Genomic DNA, 21,530 nt, shown 5'->3' with positions numbered 1-21,530 from the left:
ATTGGTTTATTTGACCATCAGTAGCTGTGTGTTTCTGCCCAGTCGCTTTGAGCAATATCTGTATCTATCGCGGCAGATAAGCAGTAGATACTGCCGAGGGCGGTGTGCCTGGCTTCATCTCAGCAGCAGTGGCCGAAAGTCGTAGACAAGCATGACCTTGTTGCTAGCTCTCTGACGAATCACTGCATTGTGCCTTGACCTTTACGGTGGGCTGTCGATTTATGAAATAGCGCTGAAATAGGGCGTAATTGCCCATCCACCCTCCCCGATCAAGAAGACTGTCGTCGAAACAATGGCTCCTTCGCCGACCCCCAGCCCGGCTCCTACAGCTGCGAAAGTACCAAGCTCACGCCCGTCACTCGAGATGACACCCGACTTCACTGACCAGTCCTTTGATCCCGCCGAGTACCTCAACAATGCTCTTCCTGCGCTGACGCTGGCGTCATCTCAAACCAACCTCTCGCGGGGTCCTGCGGGGGCCTCTTCCCTGCCCGAACTGTCTACACAAGTCCAGTCCGTCCTTTCACAAATAAACGCGCAGAATGCTCGACATTCCACAGCCCTTACACAACTTACCGATGAGATTCTACGAAGCGGAGGTCGATTAGCTTACGAGGTTGAATTGCTGCGTGGAGAGACTATTGGACTTTCGGACACGTTGACGGACGCACTACGGAGTGATATTGAGAGATTTGTCCCGAGCGCTGCGGACCATGATAAGATCGCCGGGGCGGAGGATGCGGAAGACACAGGAGAACAGGGAGAGCGAGCGGAGACAATCACAGTGCAGGACCCTGAATATATCACCAAGCTACGGACGTTAAACCAAGTCCGCGCACGACTGGAAGAAGTGGTGCAGACCTTCGGAGATGCCATGGAATGGCCCCTCCCGCCATCGGAGACGTCTATAACATCATCTTTTATTTCGGTGTCGGCGCCGGAACCGGGGCCTGAGAGCCACAGTCGCGAGGAGAAGGGCCAAGAGGTGGCTAAGAAGCTGCGAAAGGAAGTAACGGAGCTTTTAGATAGCAACGGTGGCGGGCAGGAGGGGATTGAAGCTGCCTCGCGCCGTGTTGAGTCGCTACGTACATTGGCACTTGTCTGGAAGGGCACAGCGGAGGAGAAGGCCCGGACCCGGTTCGTAGACAGCCTGGCTAAGATCGTGGAGGAACGTCGCAAGGCCCTAGACAATCAGGGCCGATCCGACCAGTCCCAGCAGCCGTCCGGATCGTCTACGAAGGGACCAACAACGGGTCATCGGCGGCAAGAAAGCGAAGGCCCGGGGGGTGGCATCTTCCGCAATTTGCAACGGCTGCGAGAAGAGATATACCTGGAATGAGCCATTGCCCTTCGAAATGTCTATATTGTTTGTATTGTTGATTTGTTCTGGGCCATTGATTGCATTATGGCGGGCGTTGGCATTGTACATAAGGATTGCCAGTGTGCTTCTGTGTGTCTACTATAGTAGTACCGTGCGCTTTTCCTCAGCGGCGGAAAATTATTTGATAGGCGGGCTTGTTCCCATCAAGATTCGGTAGTAGCTAACCGGCTCAACGGGCCTGGGGTTCATGCAGTTCATACTACCGTCTATCAGACGCCCTCGGAACGACAAAGTGGCTAGTCGAAGCGCCTGCTTCGTAATCGTCTGTTCTATTCATGCAATCCAAAGCCGTAGATGGAGCACGATTCGAGACGGCACTCGTCCGGGCTGCATGGCTTGTTATGGACGGGGGAATCTAGGTCCAAAGTAGAATGGGCAATGTGGAGTCATGCATAGGGAGACGTCAGTTCACAACGTAGGCCGAACATAGGGCCGGCGATGGACTAATGAGCAAGCAATCTGAAACCACCATTCGATTCGTGCCAAGAACTGGGAGGGCACGGGCAGTATGGGATGTGCAGTCTCGATGACGCGGCCAGATCCAACGATGGCGTTTCCCGCTGAGTAACCGACTTTCGTGGGTTGAGGCGAACAACTTTACGGATGGAGGAGATGCACTTGAGGGATGGATCTACTGATCTCACAAGGAGATAAGCTTTTCGTGGCCCGGCTAGAGACCGACAAAGTACTGCAGAACAGGGGAAGAAAATCAAAAGGAAAAAAGAAACAAAGATGCGGTGGGACATTAACGGGTGCAGGGAGCGATACTCGCACATCGCAATACCGACGGAGGCCAGGGCCGGGAACCAAAGGGGAAAAGCGAGGAGTCCATAATTCATGATCCATCCAGTCGATTGAAATCCGCAGAAAGAAAAGAGGAGGGCAGGCCAATGGCCGGACAGCTACTTTCCCCCAGTCCCTGGCCCGGTTCCACACGCCGACGTAAATCCTCACCCAAATCGGTCACTTTTCTGTTGCTGAAGTGGTCTCCCGCCCGAGTCGACCTTGAACTACTTTCCCTCCTCCTCCTCTTCGCGTTTTGTGTCCGCGTGGCATGGATCTCTTCCCGACACTGGCTTCTTCTTCTTCATCTTGTTGCTGTCGTCACCATTGACTGTTGTCCTTTCTGCCTCAGCATGGCGCCTAGCAACCCCATTGATTTCTCTTAATCCGATATCCCCCCCGTCAGCTTCGCTGCTCTTCCTGATCGCATGTCCCGCTCGCAGGAATGCTTATCGTTGGGAAGACCCTCTTCTACATTTGGCTAAACCCAGCGGTTCTTTTCTACTGAGCACGATCTGACGTTCAGTCGGATCGTCCGTCCACCGCTGCTGAGCAGCGGTACTCTAATCTAGTGTCCAAGCAAAGTTTCCACTTCCACTGCTTTCCAGGATGTCATTTCAGGGCATCCTAGACGGCCCATGGGCCGATCATTATCACACGGCGCGCTCGTCAATGACGATGCTATGGCAGCAACAGTTCCATCCTCGCCGTCTCAGAGCTCGTCCCGTTAGAACGCTGATGATCCTGGCCGCCACATGCTTCTTCACGCTGCTGTTGTTGTCGCGGTCTAGTCAAGTATGTTTATTATGCGATCTACTGTCTCAATGAAGTGGTACTGACGAAGTGCCTCTTTTCCTAGCCACATGTTAGCTACTGGTTGAGATACCCATCATATCCCCCCTCCCGTGAGCGCCCCGAAGACTTGCCGATGGTCTTCACTTCCCCGGGTCATGTTTTGCACCGAAATGATAGTCTTCCGCATAATCTGCAAAAGTCAACCCCGTCTTTCCACCTTCTTATACCTGCATCGCAGAAGTCCGCCTCACTCTGTCGCACGTTGACGTCGTCCATGATACTGAACTACCCACCGCCCACATTGATTAGCTACGGCAAGTCGCCTCCAACGGGGTACACAGATTACGCTGCCATGGTGGACCGCATAGCCGGCATATACAATTATCTGGCGTATAACCCACAAATAAAGGATGAAGATCTCGTCCTTATTGTTGATTCCCAGGACGTGTTCTTCCAGTTACCCCCTGAGGTCCTAATTCAGAGGTTCCAAAATCTACTCAGGGAGAACAATGAAAAATTGCTCCGAAAATATGGTACCGTGACTGTTGACAGGCCGTACCGTACAGGCTCGCAGGAAACGATACAGAAATACTCTCAGAGAGTTTTGTTTGCAGCGAGCAAAGAATGTTTCCCCGGGCTCACCCTAGATGCAGGGTGTGTGACAGTCCCAGAGTCTAGCCTCCCCCCGGACGCTTATGGGTGGAAGACGGATATCCACCCACAAGGACATCTGAATCGGCCGCGCTGGCTCAAGCCTGGCGCGGTTGTTGGTCAGGCAGCTGATCTCAAGTTGATATATGCCGAGGTTCTGCGGTTCGTGCATCAACACCGCAATGCACGGGGAGATTACCTAGCTATGACGCAAATGTTTGGTCGACAGGAATATGTGCGGGAGCTTGAGAGGCGGGATTCTGCGAATGGATTCATGGAATGGCTCTACACACTTATAGGCATCTCTGATGCTTCCAATATCACAGGAGCTACCCAACCGCGCCTCGAGTCTGGCACCCGCTATGAGTATGGCATTGGAGTCGACTATGAATCCCGTCTGTTTTTCAACATGCGCAATGCCAAGATGGATGTCGAATGGCTTCACTACAATAATGTCACCAAGACTTCGGCAGTGCAGATGCAGCATGGCGTCCCCAGAGAAAAACGCCTCTTGATCCCTTCGGATATCACACCTGAGAGCCTCGGTAATCCATTCATCCAGCCCAAATTTGGCAAGGATGATTGGCTAAACCCGCCTTTCAATGAGACGCTCGACAAACTTCCGAATCCGCGCAACCATACTTGGCATAACCTCCCCTTGATGACCAACATTCACTCGGCATCTGTACCGGCCCTGTTGCATGTCGATGGGGATCATTCTGTCCTCGACAAGTGGTGGTCAGAGATGTGGTATCAACCATGGGCTCGTGCCCTTCTCCGCAAGTACATGCGTACCCCGAATGGGTTCGACGCCGCCCAATCTTCCCTCTTGGGAGGACAAGAATGGTGGGACATGCGCGGTGGCAGGGGAGGTCTCTGGACTGATAAGGGTGAATGGTTAGCCTACACTGAAGTTTGTGGAAGCTATGACAAAGAGCTGTTCGATGATGATCTCGGTCCCTTTGGCAAAGAAAGTGGGGAAGACGCTGACGAGCCGGTGTACAACCGATTCGGAAACGTCATCAAGGGTAAAGAAAAACCAGGCATCTGGTGATCTATCTCCGAGACTGGCTCTTGAGAGAAAATTACCGCCTGCCGATTTACCTTTGGTGACACGGCTGGCGTGGGCCTACTATTCATCCATACTCGTGGCCCATTGTTCATTCTGCATATTTCATTATAGTGTGAAGCTGCAAACTGCAGCAAGAATTTGCCATCAGCTATGGCCGTGCATATCTACATGGTGTTTGGGGGTTCATGACTTATCGATTTTGAGCGAAGTGGATCTGATGTGATGCTTTTGCATATGTGCTTGGCCTTACCCTCCTTGCTTTGCTGGTTTCATCGCAGTCAGGGCGTAAGGGCTAATTGTTTTCATTGTATGATATTCCTTCTTGAGTCGGGATGCCGGAGAGTATCTACGGGATACTTCATTATATACCAGGGTTTGTATAGAATAGATAGAATATGCTACAATTTGTTAGTACCATCACATTGCAACGTAATAATCCACATAAAAGACCTACCAGCCATAGTATCATGGTATATATAGTAGTAGTAGTACCGTCCGCACCAAAGAAAACAAAATCTATCCCTCCTCATCCATCCCCTCCGCCTCCGATCCCTTCATCCCCGACCCCAACGTCTCCCGAATAATCGCCAAAACATTGTTCACATCCTCATTACTCAATCTCTCCTCGCGCTCCTCAATAACCGTATCCAACAGCGCCAACGCCCCGTAATCCTCTTCTGGTATTTCCCCTTCCCCTCCTCCCTGTGCTTCCTCGGCCCCATCCACCTCCATCATCCCATTCGTATCCTCTCCACCATTGACTTGCTGTTCCGCATTCTCATCATATTCTTCTTGTTCTTCCCCTCCCTCACCCGCCTCTTCACCATCCTCTCCTTCCGTCGCGGGTGCATGTAACCCCACCCCCAGGTTCACGATCATCAGCACCTCACCCTTGGTGAGCCCGTAGGGCTGTAACCTGGTGACGAGCTCCCGGAGCGCATGGTCGAGCGGCGTAGGCGCGTTGATCTGGGATGGTGGGATGGCTGTTGTTGTGGTCGACTGTGCCTGGGCTTGTATTTGGGCGGGGGTGAGGTGCGTGTATTTGGGGTAGTTGAGGAGATGGGGGGAGAGTCGGGTGACGTAGTTGTGTATCTAATGATCATTTGACCCAAGAGTCAGATTTTTGATTTGTGCATGCATGTATGTTTGCTGCAGATGTAGACGACGAGAGAGAGAGGGGGTAGTTCAAGACCGTCTAGCTAGCTAGACAATATATCCAGCCCCGCATAGCTACTCGACAGAGAAACACATAGGATGTGAATTTCAATTCAATAAGGGAATGCGCACCTCCTTAACAACGGTATTGTGGTCCCGTAGATCCGGACTGGGAACCCAGTTTCTTGAGTTCGGCGGCGGGTTCGGTGGTCGCCGTGGAGGGTTGGCCGTTAGATAGGCCAGGACCTCTATGTTGGTAAGGGTGGCGGATTGGGGATCGACGATCTGTTTTTTGGCTACTTAGTATGGTACTCTATAATCAGGGCCATAGGATCAGAATTTACCCTCATTGTGATGGTCTAATTGTGCAGATTGGGGTGATATTGGCCGATTGATAGGTGGATAATGCGACGCGGGAAAAAAAGTGCTGGAATGCGGGGCGGAGAAGGAATTGGGCTGATTCTGCCGGGCAATGATGGGAGGGCGGTGAGAGGAGTTTCGCATACTGTATGTAGTAAAGAGTGATATTGGTGCAACTGCAATCTATTAAGTCTCATGAACAAGGTAAGGATTAGAACTAGGTAAAGCAATTGCCTCACGCCATGTACATGCTCTTCTCCACTGGTCTTGGTTGGACGTTTTGGCAGGCCTCAAACGCGTACTGATTGCCCCAGTCCATCGCTTCTTTCTCTAGTGATATGATGTCAACCCCATGTAGCACACCCATCTGCTCCCGTAGATCCTTTAACACATCCAGTAGCCACGTCCGGCATGTTCTGTTTTCGCTGTCGTTCAGATGTCCGTCGTAGCTTCGGCAGACACGGTCTAAAGTCTCCTCCGCCGAGGTAGTGGACGGTATGGTTGCAATCTGAATCAGACCCACAAGGAGGAAGGCTTTCAGGATGCCGGTGCCTGATTCGGGCCCATGTCCGGGAATCCAGCCGTTGCCTTCGTTGGTGATATGGTACTTGATGCCGCTGTTGATGCGGTGGTGGTAGAGCGCCCAGTGGTAATCGTTGGGTCTAGGAGGATCATCACGAATGAAGAGTGCAATGTAGAGCGCATTGGGATCCATTTTGGGATTTAGAGTAGTATAGAAAGCACTGCGGAGATCAAACTGGATTGGGATAGGATGGATTACACCGGATCCATGATGATGCTATAGTGGACATACCATATGCAGGGGGTTAGCGGCTGACTTGCTGCAGACACCTGCACGTGCCTGCAGGCAGTAAATGCAATGCAACCACTTCATCTCTTATCTATATTCATTAACGCGCACAGATGGCACCACCACTATCTTTGATTGAGGTGCTGGGTTCATTTGATAGTTGATTGCCTTCTTATGGTCTATTGAATACTGGCGGTTAAACCATCACATCAGATGAAGCTGAAACTAGGCTAGGTGAATATGCACGAGATAAGGGGAAAAAGCTTAGCCAGACCAGCATGTTGTTCTTGCAGGATCCGGACTACTGGCTAGCTTGTTTAACATAAAGTCGCCGGCACTAATGCTAGGGCTGACTGCGTCGACACAACAGAGCTGACTGCAGACGTCCAGATAAGCTAGACAGGGAAAATGTCAATCGATAAACTTGAATCATGAGTCCTGTGTCTGTCCACCATCCGTGTCTTCCGGTCTGTATCGCGTGCTCGACGACCACTGCTGTACGAATCAACTCCGTACGGCCCGGTGCAAGCGAGCCGTGAACCCTGAACCGAATTCCAGAAGAGAGATGTCTACCGAGTCTACGAGTGGGACAGCGAGACCCGGCATGGACGGTGAATCATCATTTGTCAACCCTCACTCATCTGTTTTCGCCTATTCAACCGCCAAGTTTTTCAACCGAATTTTATTAAGATATCCACTTCCATATTGTGCACCAAAGGCTCTCATATCCACTCTCCCCTAGAGACCTGGCTTTGTCAGGCTTTTGAAATCCGTCTTTCTTCGCGCTAGAAGCGGCTGGCGCTTTCACGGGATCCACTGAACCCAAAGTTCGGTTGCCAATGATAAGGCAATGTCGCAGCTGGTTGTCTTCGCCTACCCACCTCATCGGTTCGCCTGTGCAATAATGGCATCTACAACGATCAGATAACAGCAAATGAGGAAACGATCGTCATCGGGAGGCGGTCCACTGAAACGAGAATATTCTTCGACATACAGACTTGGGCGACAGAGCCAGAGTAATTGAGGGACCTGGGTAGTGGGACTTGCGAGTACATCGGATTTGGTGCGGAATTAGCGGAAAAGAGCCAATTTGGTACGGAATTAGCGTGAAAGAGCCAATTTGGCCACTCTTATGAGTCTCTGACATAACGGGTTCATTTTCCTGAGGAGCTACGTATTTGACTAACTGGAAACGAAGAAGGCAATTTGGCGCGTGCCAAAAAAGCGTTTTTCCGGGACCTTCGCGGACCCTATGGAAATATAAAGGGACCTGCCCGTTTCACCATGACTAGATGAGAATCTCTATCCTCATCCAAAAACATTCTCACCATGAAGTCCTTCCTGCTTGCAGGCCTCATTGCCACTGGCTCTGCTCTTGGGGCCGTGGCCTCTCCCCGTGTCCACGCATCGCCGAGGGGTAGTTCGTATGACTACATCATCGTGGGTGGTGGACCGTCCGGTATCATCACTGCTGAACGCTTGATCGAGGCCAACAAGACCGTGTTGCTGTTGGAGAGAGGCTATGGACCTACCGTGGCTACTGGATCCAACGAAACCCTCGTCTGGAACAAGACCTTGACTGCGGTTGACCTGCCTGGACTGTCTGCCGACATTGGTGCCCTGCCTCAGTGGGAGGAATACCTCTGCTCTGATGTCGCCGGTTATGCCGGTTGCGTGCTGGGTGGTGGTGTGACCTTGAACTACATGGTCTTCGTTCACCCGCCGGACCGTGACTTCAACGATAAGTGGCCCAAGGGATGGAAATGGGACGACGTGAAGCCTGCTGCAGACAGGCTCTATGAGCGCAACCCCGGAACCCTCTTGCCCTCCGCTGATGGCAAGCGCTACGACCAGGGTCTCTACACCGTCCTCTCCAACTTCTTCAACAAGATCGGCTGGAAGTCCGTTGACATGAGTGCCGAGCCCAACGAGAAGCACGAGGTCTACAGCTACCCTGCCTGGAACATCAAGGACCAGATGCGTGCTGGTCCCGTCCGCACCTACCTGCCCTTGGCTGAGAAGAGCAAGAACTTCAACCTCCGTCTCGGCACCAAGGTGCTTCGCCTCCTGCGCGCCGGCAGCCAGGTGACTGGTGTGGAGGTCGAGAACTCTTTCGGCCGTCGCGAGAACATCACTCTGGGCTCCAACGGAAGAGTCGTCCTCTCTGCCGGTGCTCTCTCCACTCCTCGTATCCTCTTCAACTCCGGCATCGGACCCAGCTCTCAGATTGAGATCGCCCAGCAGAGCGGCGTGATCGTCCCCCCCAAGAAGGACTGGATCAACCTTCCCGTTGGTATCGGCGCCAAGGACCACCCTATCTTCTCTATCATCTTGAAGACCAACGGCACCAGCTATGGCCTTCCCGACTACGACGCCATCGTGAACGGCTCCGATGTCTCTGACATCAGCCTCTACGCCCAGGGCAGCGGTCTCCTCACCCAAGGAAAGCACCGCATGATCTTCTTCACCTCCAACGTCGTCGACGGCCAGACGCGCTACTACCAGGGCTCTTGTGCTCCCTCCGGCACCAACGAAGTCACCATCACCGCTTACATGACCCATGGTCTCACCTCTTCCGGTGTGCTCGGCCTGGACACTGATGGCTCCACCGTCTGGGACAAGTCTCCCTACCTCACGACTGCCGGTGATCGCGCTGCCGCCACTGCTTTCCTCCAGCAGTTCGTCGGAGAGTTGACCGCCCCCTCTACCGGATTCCAGCTGGAGACCTACACCAACGTCTCCGCCATCCTCGGCAGCGTCAGCCCTGGTATGCACTACACCACCTCGGCCAAGATTGGCACGGACGATGGCCGCTACAACAACGGCACCTCGGTCGTTGATCTCAACACCAAGGTCTATGGCACTAACAACCTGGTATGAACATCCCCATCCCCAACTGCTGCCTTGCTCCTCGCTCTTGAGACCCATCTTGCTAACTTTTATCTTCGTACAGTTCATCGTCGATGGCAGTATCCACCCTGACCTTCCTACCGGTAACATCCAGGCTACTATCATGGTTGTTGCCGAGGCTGCTGTTGCCAGAATCCTTGCTCTGCACTGATCTTGGCCCATCGCTACCATGTTTTCATAGAGCCTAGCTCCTGCGAGCTGTGGCATGAAATTTCTTCCACTGTATAATTAAGTTCATGAGAGATAGAATAACCTTAATGTGATCGATAATGATGATGATCAGTCAATGGAGCATTGTCATTCTTGTATCTTGTCTTTCTGTTCTTTTTATTTACGTCTGATAGCCGTTGTTGGAGTAGAACAGATAGACGGTAGTAGCGTCTTCAGCACTTAAATTGGCTCCGTATAAGACGACATGGAGATAGAGAGATGAGGCGAAATTCGTCCAACGTGAGGAGCGTCAGAGGTAGTAGGAGTTAGTGTTTTTTGGAGTCGCCTACTTTGCTTGCTGTGCAGGGGAATAGGAAGTCATGTTCCTTCCTTCGAAGGCAACTCGAATTATTGCATACTAAAGGTGAGGAAAAGGGGGATTGTAAGATCATGCTGGCCTCGAATTAAAGAGGCTACTTACTAAGGACCTTTACTCTTATGCGACCGGAACAATCCTCTTAACAGTTGACTATGTGGGTGTTAATATGGGCCAGTAAGTCATGGTCTTTTATCAAGTAAAGAGTACAAGTCTAGCTGCAATAGACTGGTCTAGATAACATCAAACCATTGCAACTACAAACATTACTACTACCATGGGGAAAATCCAACTCAGAAAGAACATTATTTCTGGAACTTGAACTGCCTTATACCAACAAGCACCTCTGCGCCAGGGGATGATAGTAAGATCCATCCATCAAATGCCACCCAAACATGTAATCTTCAAGCAAAATAGCAACAGAGATAGAGAGAGAGAAAAAGAGGAAAAAAGAGAAGAAATTCGGCCCACATGGTGTGATATCATACAGAAATTTGAAGCATTCCCATCAGGTGTGTTGATTGTGAAACTTTTTTGTTTGAGGACTTCATTCGAATTTACTCCTCACCCTTCTTCTTCTTCTTCTTTTTCTTCTCGGAGTTGTCGACTTCGCCGTCGTCTGACCGCTTGCGCTTCTTCTCCTCACCCTTGGCCGACTTCTTGGACTCCTTCTTGGCCTTCTTGATGTCCTTCTTGCTGACTGCGCTGGGGTTGCCCTCAGCGTCGAACTGGATTTCTCCACGCTCAAGCTTGCGCTTGTACCGCTTGAGGCTCAGACCGGCCTTCTCGGCCATCTTCTCGGGCTCAGAGTCCTTGCTCTTCTTGGACTTCTTGTCGGTCTCCTCGTCGGACGAGTCAGACTCCTCATCGGAGTCAGCATCGGCCATCTCCTCGTCCTGAACCTCCTCTACGAGCTTCTTGCTCTTGCTCTTCTTAGCGGAAGCGGGCTCGTCGCCCGTAACAGCATCAGCATCGGCGTTGTATTTGCGGGCTTCGTTGATCTCGAACTTCTGGGCCTGAGGAGCGCCGTTGGGGGCAATGGCAGCACCACGAGGCTTGAGGGGCTTGCCCTCCATGGCGGCAAGCTTGCGCTCCAGGTTGTAGCGGGCTTCCGTACCGAGAGCAGCCTTGTCCTCCTCGGTAGCATCGTCGTCCCACTCAGCGAGAGCATCCACACGCAGACCAAGGGAAGCCTTGGCAGCCAAAACTCTGGCCATCTTACCCTTGTTCTTGCCGGTGGCCTGGCCGATCAGGGAGGCGTGGTAGATCAGACCGTACTTGGGAGTGTCGTGCTTGGTCTTGAGAGCACGGAACAGGGCCTTCTCGGCACCCAGAATCTGGATAGTACTGGCGGGGCTCTTGGACAGGTTGGTCAAGCTACCAGCGTGGGCGATAAGACGGGCACCGACCAGATCACCGACGAGGGCAGTCAGGTTGGGGGCGATGGCGTTCATACGGGCAGTAAGGTAGCCAGCCAGTTGTTGACGGTACTCAGCGAAGCCAACGACCTGCTCGGCCAGAGCTTGAATGTGTTCCAGATCCTCCTGGCTGATCTCGGTACCCATGGAGCGGTCCGCAGCAGCCTTGACGGCACCCTCAATCTCCTCGGGGAGGATCTCAGCGAGATCGGAGGACTCCCAGTTGGTGCGCATGCCCATCTTGAGGACGAGTCTGGCGTAGGCGATGTTGTCGTTCAGGATCTTCGCCAGCTCAGGGAAGTGCCATCCGTACCATTCCTTCACACGCATGGCGTAGTTGTTGAGCTCCTTGTCCAAGTCGTCAAGCAGACCAATGGCCTGCACAATCATGGTGTCGATCTTGTCGGGGGAGAACTTCAGCTTGTGTCTAGCGAGAGAGTGCGACAGACCAAGGGACATGGTGGACATGTCCTGAGGCAGAAGGCCGGGGATGAGGGTGGGCAGGTGTTCACGAATGGCACGGAAAACATCGGTGGTGGAAGAGTCGGCCACCAGCTCGATGGAGAGACCGGGGAGCTTGCCAATGGCATTGCCTATATCAATTCCAGTCAGTCACACGAAAATTTTATCCTCAATTTTCCGCACAGGTTTGCGCCACATACCGAGCTTGGGGTCGGCGACAGCCAGAGAAACCTTCTTCTCATCCTTGACTTCGTCCAAAAGGCTGGCCAGGCGAGGAGTGACCTTTCCTTCGACGAGGGAAGCGACTTCCTCCAGGGCGGTAGCAGCGCTGTCGAACTTCTGGAAGCTCTTCAACTTCAGACTACAATTGCGGCGGTTAGCCGGGGTCCAGACGCGGTGGGGGAAAATTTTTGCTTTTGAGACACCACGCGCAGATAATAGATAATCGGGGGTGAATTGAGTAAACAATGCATGAGAATGCACTTACAGGTTAGAAACACCCTCTGCGGTGGAAGCCTCAGTAGCCAGATCATCTCTCTTCAACAGCTTCTTGTCCTTGGCCTTGAGCAGGGCATAGCCCGCACTGGTTTCCGTAAGGATAAAGAGCGTCATGGTGCACGGCCTCGACTTCTAGCTGCAATAAAAAAGACAGAGGAACAGCTAGAGGTGAGAAGGGGAAAGAAAAGGCCGGGGGGTGGGAGGGAATTGGCGTGCTGGACGGGATGGACTGAAATCCGCTGGGAATATTTTTTAACCTCAAGAAACTAAAAAGTGAAAAAAGCGAAAAGCGCCATCCGAGTGTGGCTGGTGGTGCCGCCGCCGTGGCTGGTGCAAAGCCCAGATTATGTAAGCCCCACGGGATGCCGATGCGTCGACGAGTGGTCGTCAGTCTATCAACTGCGGAGAGCTTGTAAGTGGACATCTGGACTTCTGCCCATCTGCTAGCCCACCATGGAGGGTCTTTTTTTCAACGTCAACAGCGGGTATGTTTGTTTTACTGTCGCATTTGGCGGATCCATTCCTTTAGGTCGCTGATTGAACGTTCACAGTTATATCGAGGGTATTGTCCGTGGTTATCGGAACAGCCTCCTAACCGGCCAACACTACTCCAACCTGACCCAATGCGAGACGATTGATGGTCCGTCGATCTGCACCTGCTCTCTTACTTCTTTGATAATTCTAACATTACCTTGCTTCTACCAGATGTCAAACTGCAGCTTGCCCCCGCCTATGGCGACTTCCTCGCCTCCCTCCCTCCCAACCCTTCTACCTCTGCCCTTGCGGGCAAGATGACGGATAAGCTGGTCGCTGAGTTCCGCTACCTCCTCGCGCAGGCCACGGGGTCGACCGCCAAATTCTTGCAATACCTTACGTACGGGTACATGATCGACAACATCGCACTGCTCATCACCGGTACTCTGCACGAACGTGACACTCGCGAGCTCCTCGAGCGATGCCACCCCCTAGGCTGGTTCGAGACGCTGCCTGTTCTTTGCGTCGCCACGAACATCGAAGAACTCTACAACTCTGTGCTGGTTGAGACGCCGCTGGCCGGTTACTTCAAGAGCAGTCTGAGCCATCAGGATCTGGATGAACTGAACATTGAAATCGTGCGCAACACGCTCTACAAGAACTACTTGGAGGACTTCCACCAGTTCGTCACCACACACCCTGATTTCAAGGGCACCCCCACGCAAGAGGTCATGTCCGAGATCTTGCAGTTCGAGGCAGACCGCCGTGCCATCAACATCACTCTGAACTCGTTTGGAACGGAGCTGTCGAAGCAAGAGCGGAAGAAGCTGTACCCGGAGTTTGGCAAGCTGTACCCAGAGGGATCGCTGATGCTCTCGCGCGCTGATGATATTGAATCCGTGGCTCTGGCCGTGAGCATTTCTGCGGACTACAAGGCGTTCTTTGATGCTGTTGGTCTCACGCAGGGTGGTGGTGGCCTGGGTGGTATGGGTGGCTCGGATGGAAAGAGTCTGGAGGACCTGTTCTACCAGAAGGAGATGGAGCTGAGCAAGGTTGTCTTCACAAGGCAGTTCACCCCGGCTGTGGTATACGCATGGATGAGACTGAAGGAGCAGGTGAGTTACCCTTTTTCACAGACCAATCTAACATCTACTAACAATGGATCGCAGGAAATCCGCAACGTCACATGGATTGCCGAGTGTATTGCCCAAAACCAGAAGGAGAGAATTGGAAACTTCATTTCCGTTTTCTAGATACCATCTCTTGTTGTTACCCCATCATTGTCCTTTCTCTCTCTTGAAATATCCGCCAAAATATGTACTCTTTTCCTCGCACCCGTTGCACGTGTGACTCTAGGGCGCCTTTGTTTCCTCCCATTTCCGCTGTGTCTAGTTAGTACCCAGTCCCTGTAATGAGCGCATAAATCGGCCCAGCATGTCCATGCTAGTTGTTTTGGCTCTTCGATCCTTGACCCCACGGCGTTTTGGGATCTTCGCTTCTTGTGATATAGTATATAGATAACGCCGACATTATCTACTCTGAGATTTTGTTTGTTATTGTTGTGGTATTATGAGTAGAATAAGAACAGACAACATTAATGCTAGGGTAGCCAGCATTTCTCGAATGTATTTGTTCATGGACATGGACATGTGCTAAGCTCTGAGCCAATCTGTCTACAGATAACATCCAGATAGTCGCGATCCATAATGGAAACCCCAAAATTAAGGGCGACACACAAGGCGTCAGAACAACGAAGCCCCGAGATTCTCATACAGCATTAAACGTGTGAAACATGAGCGAAGTCATGAGAAGATGGATCCAAGGAGTCATAACTGTGCATTGGGAACACATTGGGCGTGTCTTTATCCGTTCCTCTCAGGCTCCGTTGAGTAGGTTTCAGAAAAAGTGATAGATGGTATGCGATGGTATGCTTATAAGAAACCAAAGTAGTATAGCAAATGTCAAAGACAATATAAAGAAAATTCATCAAGATATAACCTCAATTCGTCACTCCTTTTTCAAAAGGTGTCATCTATCCCTGCCATGGGAAAGAAAAGTCGCATGCAATAAAATCAATGATTTGGTTGGTTAGTCGTACTGGAAAAGAGTACTGATACTCTCACCGTGGTGGACACGGCGGATAGCCTACAGTTCGTTAGATATGCCTTGAGGGCTGGAGCTTCGACGAACTTACCTCAGCGAAAACGTGACCGACTTCCAAAACCTCCAACTTGGGGCATCTGCGCAAGTGGTCTGCCTGGTCAACGCTGTTTGTAACCACCACCTTATCGAGAGCGCTAGCATTGATCCGATCAATAGCATCTCCACTCAAGATTCCGTGGGTGACCAGAGCATAAACCTGTGCAGCTCCTTCCTTCTTGAGGAGCTTCGCCGCTCGGGTAATGGTGTTCGACGTGTCCGCCAGGTCGTCGATCAGGATCGCCGTCCGATCCTTAACATCTCCCACCAGCATCATGGTAGCGTTCTGTCGATCCGTTATACGGGTAGGGCGACGTTCCTGAAAGTGGTTAGTATTTCCATGTAAAGAAATCAGTAGGTCGAATACCAACCTTGTGGATAAGGGCGAATTCAACGCCCATGCCATCGGCAATCGCCGTAGCACGCTTCGCGCCACCAGCATCGGGACTGACGATCACAGCCTGCTTGTAGTTGGGGATGTTCCGCTGGATGTAGCTCTTGAGGAGTGGGCGGCCGTACAGGTTGTCAACCGGAATGTCGAAGAATCCCTGGTACTGAGGGTCATGGAGATCCATGGTGATAATGTGGTCTGCACCAGCGCAGGTGAGCAGGTCCGCGACCAAGGTACCGGCCTGAGCCACCCATTGCTTGTAGCCGGGGCGGGGTTGGAAGTTGTTGATCTTCTCGTCGGCACCGTTGAGTGCGAACCTGTTACCTTCAGACTGCAAGGACTCCATGGTATCGCTGCGGGGAAGACCATTGACCGGGCGTTGCTTCTTCACAGGGCTGCCATTGCTGATATCTTCCAATTGAGCTTTGGCCAGGCTCTTCTGTAGGTTGTCGACGCCGTTCAGACCGTTCAAAAGACCTCCATTTTCGGACTTCCCTGGAAGTGGGGTAGGCGGGGTACTCTCAAAGGTGTAGTTATTGCCTTGCCTCCCCGCAAGGGATGACTTGACCAAAGGAGCTCCGGTCTTGTTGTAGGGAATGTCACTCTGACGCGAGTACGGGAAAAGCGGGAGGACCGCAGTGACTCTCTTGGCGGAGGCGGTCTTGCAAGCCGAGATGGTAATCAGGAGCTCCATGAGGAGATCGTTCACCTTTCCACCACCGGACTGAATGATATAGACATCCTTTCCACGAACGGATTCCTTGATCTCCACTCGGGTCTCACCCACGGAGAATTTTGACAGCAGAACATCTGCCGGCGGGATGCCCAGCACGTTGCAGATGGTCTGAGTCAATTGCGGGTGGGAAGTGCCCCCGATAACAACGATGTTCCGGACCATATTGGACTGTTCTTCAGACTTGGAAGGCTGTGGGAAGCTGGGAGGATAGAGAGTCACAGGAGAGGATGACCGATTCGGAAGCGGGGACAAAGGAGGAAAATCTGGTAAAACGGCGGATCTGGAGGGGCGGGAGGAATGGTGAGATTAGCACGATAAAAGACGAGCTTGGAGATAGCAAAAGAAGAATAAGTAATCTCGTGGCGAGGACAGACAGGCAACTACCTCATGGCGGGGATTCAGGAACGGGGTCCAAGCGAATGTATGGGGAAGACATTGAAACGGAGAGATCGAAGTCGTGTGAGTCCGCCATAGAGACGACCGAAAAAAAAAATGCCTCTCCCGCGAGTGGAACCGGCGTTGCTGCAGCCTCGGGTGTCTGCCGTTATGAGCCTCAGGCTGCAACTTGCCCTATTGGGCTAGAAATGTCTGGTTGCCATCGACGCATTCAACGGCCCCGCAGCCACACTAAAAACAACCCGGACTTGTTCTCCAGCCTTGTCCTTCCTGGAACCTGGGGATGCTCAAGTAATAGTCGATCGAGGGAATGAAGGGGTGATTCAGCACACCACCATTCAGGCAGTCAGCATTTGTTAGGCCCAGAAACAACGCGGTCGTTATTTCCCCTGTCTGCAAGAAAATTGAAAATAACAAAAAAAAAAGAAAAAAGTATTCAACTTTCGCCTTGTCCGTTACAGATGGCAGCTGGCGCATTACACCAAGATGAGTAGTCTCCATTTGCCGGTAGGTACATGGAAACTAAATATGATAGGAAAAATATCCCAGAAGCAACAAGGAAACAGAAAAGGCTGGATTTCCATTCAGTCCTCCGTATTCCCATCGCTCAGGCCGAGATACCCAGATATGGCAACCCGGAAGCCTGGAGTCTCACATAACAACAGAAGCCGTCTAATGGCTTGTTGGAACTAGTACCTGTCAATTGTATGGTCAGCAACACATCTCCTTATGAGGTGCTTCGAGCTCGGTATGTGATTGAGCTTCATTTGAAGGGCTGGGAGGAAATTGCTCACAGATTTACTTGTTTGGGATGGCAATACTCACATGGTCACCGGATGAACAGCCGCAAAACTATCAAGCTAATTGTAAAATCTGGAAGTTAGCTAGGTCGTATGTTCATATCAGCCGTAGTGTGTAAGTTGGTTGTTAAAGTGCAGATGAAGACAGAGAGTAAGAGTTTGTAGTTTCTTCGTGGGCCAGCTGTCACTCTTCTGCTGAGCACTGTTTAGTTTTGTTGCTACCCCTTAAAACCCCACTCTTTCTCATCAAAGACCTCTCTGAAGCGGAGAGAGACTAACCTGTTTTTGACCCATGGACTGTGATCCCTACTCATCTATACCAAGATTCTCATGTTTCACTTCATTTGGAGGGCCGGCCATGGGACTCCAGCTCTTGTCACCAAAGCACACTTCTGGGAGCCTGGTCCCGGAACGTTACAACGGCCACTGATAAGGCAACGAAGTTGGGCAATGCGTAGGACAAGCGTCTAAGATTAGGAGATGCAACAATAAACACGTGACGCCGTATCGCAGAGGCCCGACGATGGAGGTGAGACACCTAAGCCGTAAGGGGACTAGACTGAAGAACGCCGATATCCCGCGGAGAGAGAGTCCCGAAGCTACATGCCAGACATTATGGCTCCAATGATTGGAAACTTCTGCGTGTCTCTCAATTAGCGCGCATCAATGGGATATTCCTACGAGAATTGAACATCAATATCGCCTCAAATGCCGAGTCGCCTTATTTTACGGCGTCCGTCTCCGACGACCGTCTCCTTCACGGTTTCCAATGCCTCCAGACGCACGAGCACGCCAGCAAAGGCCTTCTTCTACCTACAAATTTTGTTGCGCGCAGTCATCTTTTTCTGTGTGCTCCTCCTGGATGCTGCGAAGTTCCGCCGTACATTTTTTATGGAAGATGGCTCATGGATACGTTGGACAACAATCTGGTCGAGTGCGCTGGGGATATCCGTCTGTCGCATCGCGGATGCGTACAGCTCTGCGGTGGTAGTTTTGGCCAGCGCAATAGTTTTCTACGGTGTTTTCAGGAAGGGATACACAGGTTCGCCCAGGAAATCTCCAGGGAAAGGGATAGATGTGATACTGACTGCGCTTTGCTCCAAAACAGAAGAGTCGCTCCTGGTTATACGCGGCCTCGGTATTCAGACGTCTACCTCCTCCCAGACCTACCTGTCAAAGGCTTCGACAAGGTTCATACCCACTACACAGATTCAGGATATCGTGATACATGAAGCTTTCAAGGGATTTGAGGTTAGGTTCTACCTTGCAGTAATCGTCGAAGGTGAAAGCGAAGTGGTTGTGGTGTTCCCTGTGAGTACCTACCTATACCTATTCAGCACCTACCCGTAGGAGCTGCCATGTCGGTTGTCTAATGCGAGCCAGAAACTGTTACCAAATCGGCAAATACTAGAGGAGGTCTGGAGGGGTTCGCGGAGCTGTTTGTATGATTCGAAGTCATAATGGAGCCCAGCTTCCCGTCTTGAAGAAATCAATCGCTTTCTGCTTGAGAGGTGGGCCATCTTGCACATATATTTGAGAAGTGAGTATATACAATCTTCTGTCTACTGTTCCATTTTGGTGGCCTTTGCGCCATTCTCCATCTTGCGCTGCTTTGCCGCTAGCCACCTCGCATTCTGGACTTCCACGAGCTCCGTCTTTCGCTTCTGCATGACTGGCACATAGTACCCGCCGGTTCTGGCTTCATTAGATCCCACAAAGATTTTCTTACCCCGGTTCTTTCTCTCCCAGATTGGCTCGACTCCATCACCAATGGTGAGACTCTTGTCGCCCTGACTGACGGCCAAGTCTAGTAATGCGCCAGCCAAGATTTCCTCCATCTTGCGCTGCCTCCAAACAGACCAGAGCTCCTCTACGATTCCTCCAAGACCAAACTTGCCACCTCCCTTGCCGAGGTGAGACTTGATCTGTCGAACGTCGCCCGCATAAACCCAATCCAAGCTATCAGCACGGCTGCCGCTCTTCTTATCGGGGTAGATGCAGTCCCAAAGCACCAAGGGGGCATCGGAAGCCATCTCATAGGTTGGCTTTCGCGGGTTCTTAGTCACGTCAAGGAGATCCTGTACGATGGAGGGTTCCTCGAGCCCCTGACCGACAAGGAAAAGGACATTGACCATGTGTCGGACCTGATGCCACAGGAAAGCAGAACCCTCCAGATGGAAGACATATACCTGCGCTGCTGTTGGCAGAGGTGCCGCTGAAGACTCTGCGCTTTCATCAGCACCCGAGGCTGGTCTAGCCTGGAATTCTGGCTGAGTCACATAGCCCAGGGGATTGGTGCGAGCATCGAGAAGCTCAATGTCAGCACGGAAGATGTCTCGGTAGAAAGACTCGATCTGTTTCGTCACGTCCAATTTACAGAAGTTCCGGAAGTCGTGTGTACCTTCGAAATACTTCGCAGCTTTGCGCATCGCTTCAATGTCCAACCAACCCTCTCTCAGCTTCGGAGGCTTGCCTGATCCATCTCGCGGCACAAAGCCCGAAGCACCCGGCGTAGGAGAAAAGGCCGGCTGCGTGAAGAAGTACTTGTAATGGCGTTCCCCGCAAGAAAAGCGGGCATCGAACCCCTCAGGAGGACGTGGGCACCATGCCAGTACACGAATATCTTCAGGAAGCACCTTGTTCAACATGCTCACGTAGGGTAGCTCATCTTTAACGTCATCCCAGCCATCGTCGGCCGATGCATTGGCCTCGTCCGTATTCTGCATGGTGGTATCGGCATTCTCGTCCGACTGAACGACCTCGTTGCGCTTCGGCCGTGCACTCCGCACTCTAATGCCAATTACCTGCCCAAAGGCACTAACTCCTCGATCTGTACGCCCAGCCTTGGAATATTCACATCCATCCCAATTGATATAGTACGGCTTCGTCTCTCTCGGCGCATAGCTCTCCACGAACTCATCACCAGTAGTATCGGTCGGGAAAATCAACCGGGTCTTCCGTAAAGCCTTGTACATCTCCTCCTCAATCGTAGGTAGCGGCGTGGCATTCCCGTTCGCATGCTCAAGCCCATTGTACCGTTGTCCAAGATAGGCGAACTTCAACGCGATGAACCGCGTATTATACCTCGACGGATCGATCTCCCTGCGCGGTTTCGGCGGCTTCGGCGGCTTCACCTGCTTCTTCTTCTCCGCTCCCGCCGCAGGAGATGAAGGCTCCTTCTGGTTCACTTTCCCATCACTCGATGCACTCCTGGCTGCGTCTTTGGCCGCGTCCTCGGCCTGCTTCGCAGGAGGTGTAGCATACTCCGCGGTGCGGGAGTGTAACTGGCGTTCCAGTTCAGTGATTCGGGCGACAAGTCTCGACGTAGTCCATGTCGAGTAGTCGGCTTCGTTGGTAGGGACTTGTTGGTGCTCGGCCATGTTCCCGGACATGGTACTTGTAGGTTGGGAATCGACTTGGGCGTGCGAGCGGGACAAGGATTGGAATGTGCGCCTCGTTGTTGAGGGTGTACGCTGTGCTGACGTGCGACTCAAGAAAGAACAAAGGTTTCCTTGGAACCTTCGCATCCCTATGAGCACGTTGTGTGTGTGTCCCACGCTGCTGGGTTGCCGCGGAGGGGAGATTTTTGCGGCAAAATTTTAGAACTTCTGATAAGTAACTATTGGTGGTGATTGCGTAATGAGAGCGTATGGTATTGTTACATGGGTGGTCGTGGCAAGCTTCATGGGGTATCTTTTGTATTGCATGGTAA

The 21,530-nt window shown here is 52.0% G+C and overlaps 10 protein-coding genes across 10 annotated transcripts; 5 read left to right on the top strand and 5 right to left on the bottom strand.

The window, feature by feature from the left end:
* Positions 1 to 292: 292 nt before the first annotated feature.
* AKAW2_10797A (uncharacterized protein) lies at positions 293 to 1,339 on the top strand (the record flags this gene model as incomplete). Its single annotated transcript, XM_041691178.1, has 1 exon — positions 293 to 1,339. The coding sequence occupies one exon, from the start codon at positions 293 to 295 to the stop codon at positions 1,337 to 1,339; it is 1,047 nt and encodes a 348-aa protein (XP_041537517.1).
* A 1,434-nt stretch (positions 1,340 to 2,773) lies between these two features.
* Positions 2,774 to 4,664, top strand: AKAW2_10796A (glycosyltransferase domain-containing protein; the record flags this gene model as incomplete). Its single annotated transcript, XM_041691167.1, has 2 exons — positions 2,774 to 2,959; positions 3,024 to 4,664. The coding sequence occupies 2 exons, from the start codon at positions 2,774 to 2,776 to the stop codon at positions 4,662 to 4,664; spliced, it is 1,827 nt and encodes a 608-aa protein (XP_041537516.1).
* A 534-nt stretch (positions 4,665 to 5,198) lies between these two features.
* Positions 5,199 to 6,187, bottom strand: AKAW2_10795S (uncharacterized protein; the record flags this gene model as incomplete). Its single annotated transcript, XM_041691156.1, has 3 exons — positions 5,199 to 5,774; positions 5,970 to 6,122; positions 6,182 to 6,187. The coding sequence occupies 3 exons, from the start codon at positions 6,185 to 6,187 to the stop codon at positions 5,199 to 5,201; spliced, it is 735 nt and encodes a 244-aa protein (XP_041537515.1).
* A 245-nt stretch (positions 6,188 to 6,432) lies between these two features.
* On the bottom strand, positions 6,433 to 6,912 carry AKAW2_10794S (uncharacterized protein; the record flags this gene model as incomplete). The annotated part of the gene is made up of 1 exon (XM_041691145.1): positions 6,433 to 6,912. One exon carries the CDS (start codon positions 6,910 to 6,912, stop codon positions 6,433 to 6,435), a length of 480 nt encoding a protein of 159 aa, XP_041537514.1.
* Positions 6,913 to 8,337: 1,425 nt separating this feature from the next.
* AKAW2_10793A (uncharacterized protein) lies at positions 8,338 to 10,069 on the top strand (the record flags this gene model as incomplete). The annotated part of the gene is made up of 2 exons (XM_041691134.1): positions 8,338 to 9,882; positions 9,962 to 10,069. The coding sequence occupies 2 exons, from the start codon at positions 8,338 to 8,340 to the stop codon at positions 10,067 to 10,069; spliced, it is 1,653 nt and encodes a 550-aa protein (XP_041537513.1).
* A 932-nt stretch (positions 10,070 to 11,001) lies between these two features.
* Positions 11,002 to 12,936, bottom strand: nop58 (RNA-processing protein NOP58; the record flags this gene model as incomplete). The annotated part of the gene is made up of 3 exons (XM_041691123.1): positions 11,002 to 12,455; positions 12,525 to 12,685; positions 12,812 to 12,936. 3 exons carry the CDS (start codon positions 12,934 to 12,936, stop codon positions 11,002 to 11,004), a joined length of 1,740 nt encoding a protein of 579 aa, XP_041537512.1.
* Positions 12,937 to 13,275: 339 nt separating this feature from the next.
* VMA6 (H(+)-transporting V0 sector ATPase subunit d) lies at positions 13,276 to 14,549 on the top strand (the record flags this gene model as incomplete). The annotated part of the gene is made up of 3 exons (XM_041691112.1): positions 13,276 to 13,307; positions 13,374 to 13,462; positions 13,528 to 14,549. The coding sequence occupies 3 exons, from the start codon at positions 13,276 to 13,278 to the stop codon at positions 14,547 to 14,549; spliced, it is 1,143 nt and encodes a 380-aa protein (XP_041537511.1).
* Positions 14,550 to 15,384: 835 nt separating this feature from the next.
* Positions 15,385 to 16,784, bottom strand: PRS5 (ribose phosphate diphosphokinase subunit PRS5; the record flags this gene model as incomplete). Its single annotated transcript, XM_041691101.1, has 3 exons — positions 15,385 to 15,441; positions 15,491 to 15,814; positions 15,867 to 16,784. 3 exons carry the CDS (start codon positions 16,782 to 16,784, stop codon positions 15,385 to 15,387), a joined length of 1,299 nt encoding a protein of 432 aa, XP_041537510.1.
* Positions 16,785 to 18,526: 1,742 nt separating this feature from the next.
* AKAW2_10789A (PIG-H family GPI synthesis protein) lies at positions 18,527 to 19,279 on the top strand (the record flags this gene model as incomplete). The annotated part of the gene is made up of 3 exons (XM_041691089.1): positions 18,527 to 18,860; positions 18,927 to 19,129; positions 19,202 to 19,279. 3 exons carry the CDS (start codon positions 18,527 to 18,529, stop codon positions 19,277 to 19,279), a joined length of 615 nt encoding a protein of 204 aa, XP_041537509.1.
* Positions 19,280 to 19,380: 101 nt separating this feature from the next.
* Positions 19,381 to 21,345, bottom strand: AKAW2_10788S (pseudouridine synthase DEG1; the record flags this gene model as incomplete). Its single annotated transcript, XM_041691078.1, has 1 exon — positions 19,381 to 21,345. One exon carries the CDS (start codon positions 21,343 to 21,345, stop codon positions 19,381 to 19,383), a length of 1,965 nt encoding a protein of 654 aa, XP_041537508.1.
* Between the last annotated feature and the right edge of the window lie 185 nt (positions 21,346 to 21,530).

The sequence above is a fragment of the Aspergillus luchuensis genome, chromosome 1, assembly GCF_016861625.1.
Source record: "Aspergillus luchuensis IFO 4308 DNA, chromosome 1, nearly complete sequence".
Taxonomy (NCBI): Eukaryota; Fungi; Ascomycota; class Eurotiomycetes; order Eurotiales; family Aspergillaceae; genus Aspergillus; species Aspergillus luchuensis.
Note: the sequence above shows the minus strand (reverse complement) of the source record. Positions and strands in the feature narration are given on the sequence as shown.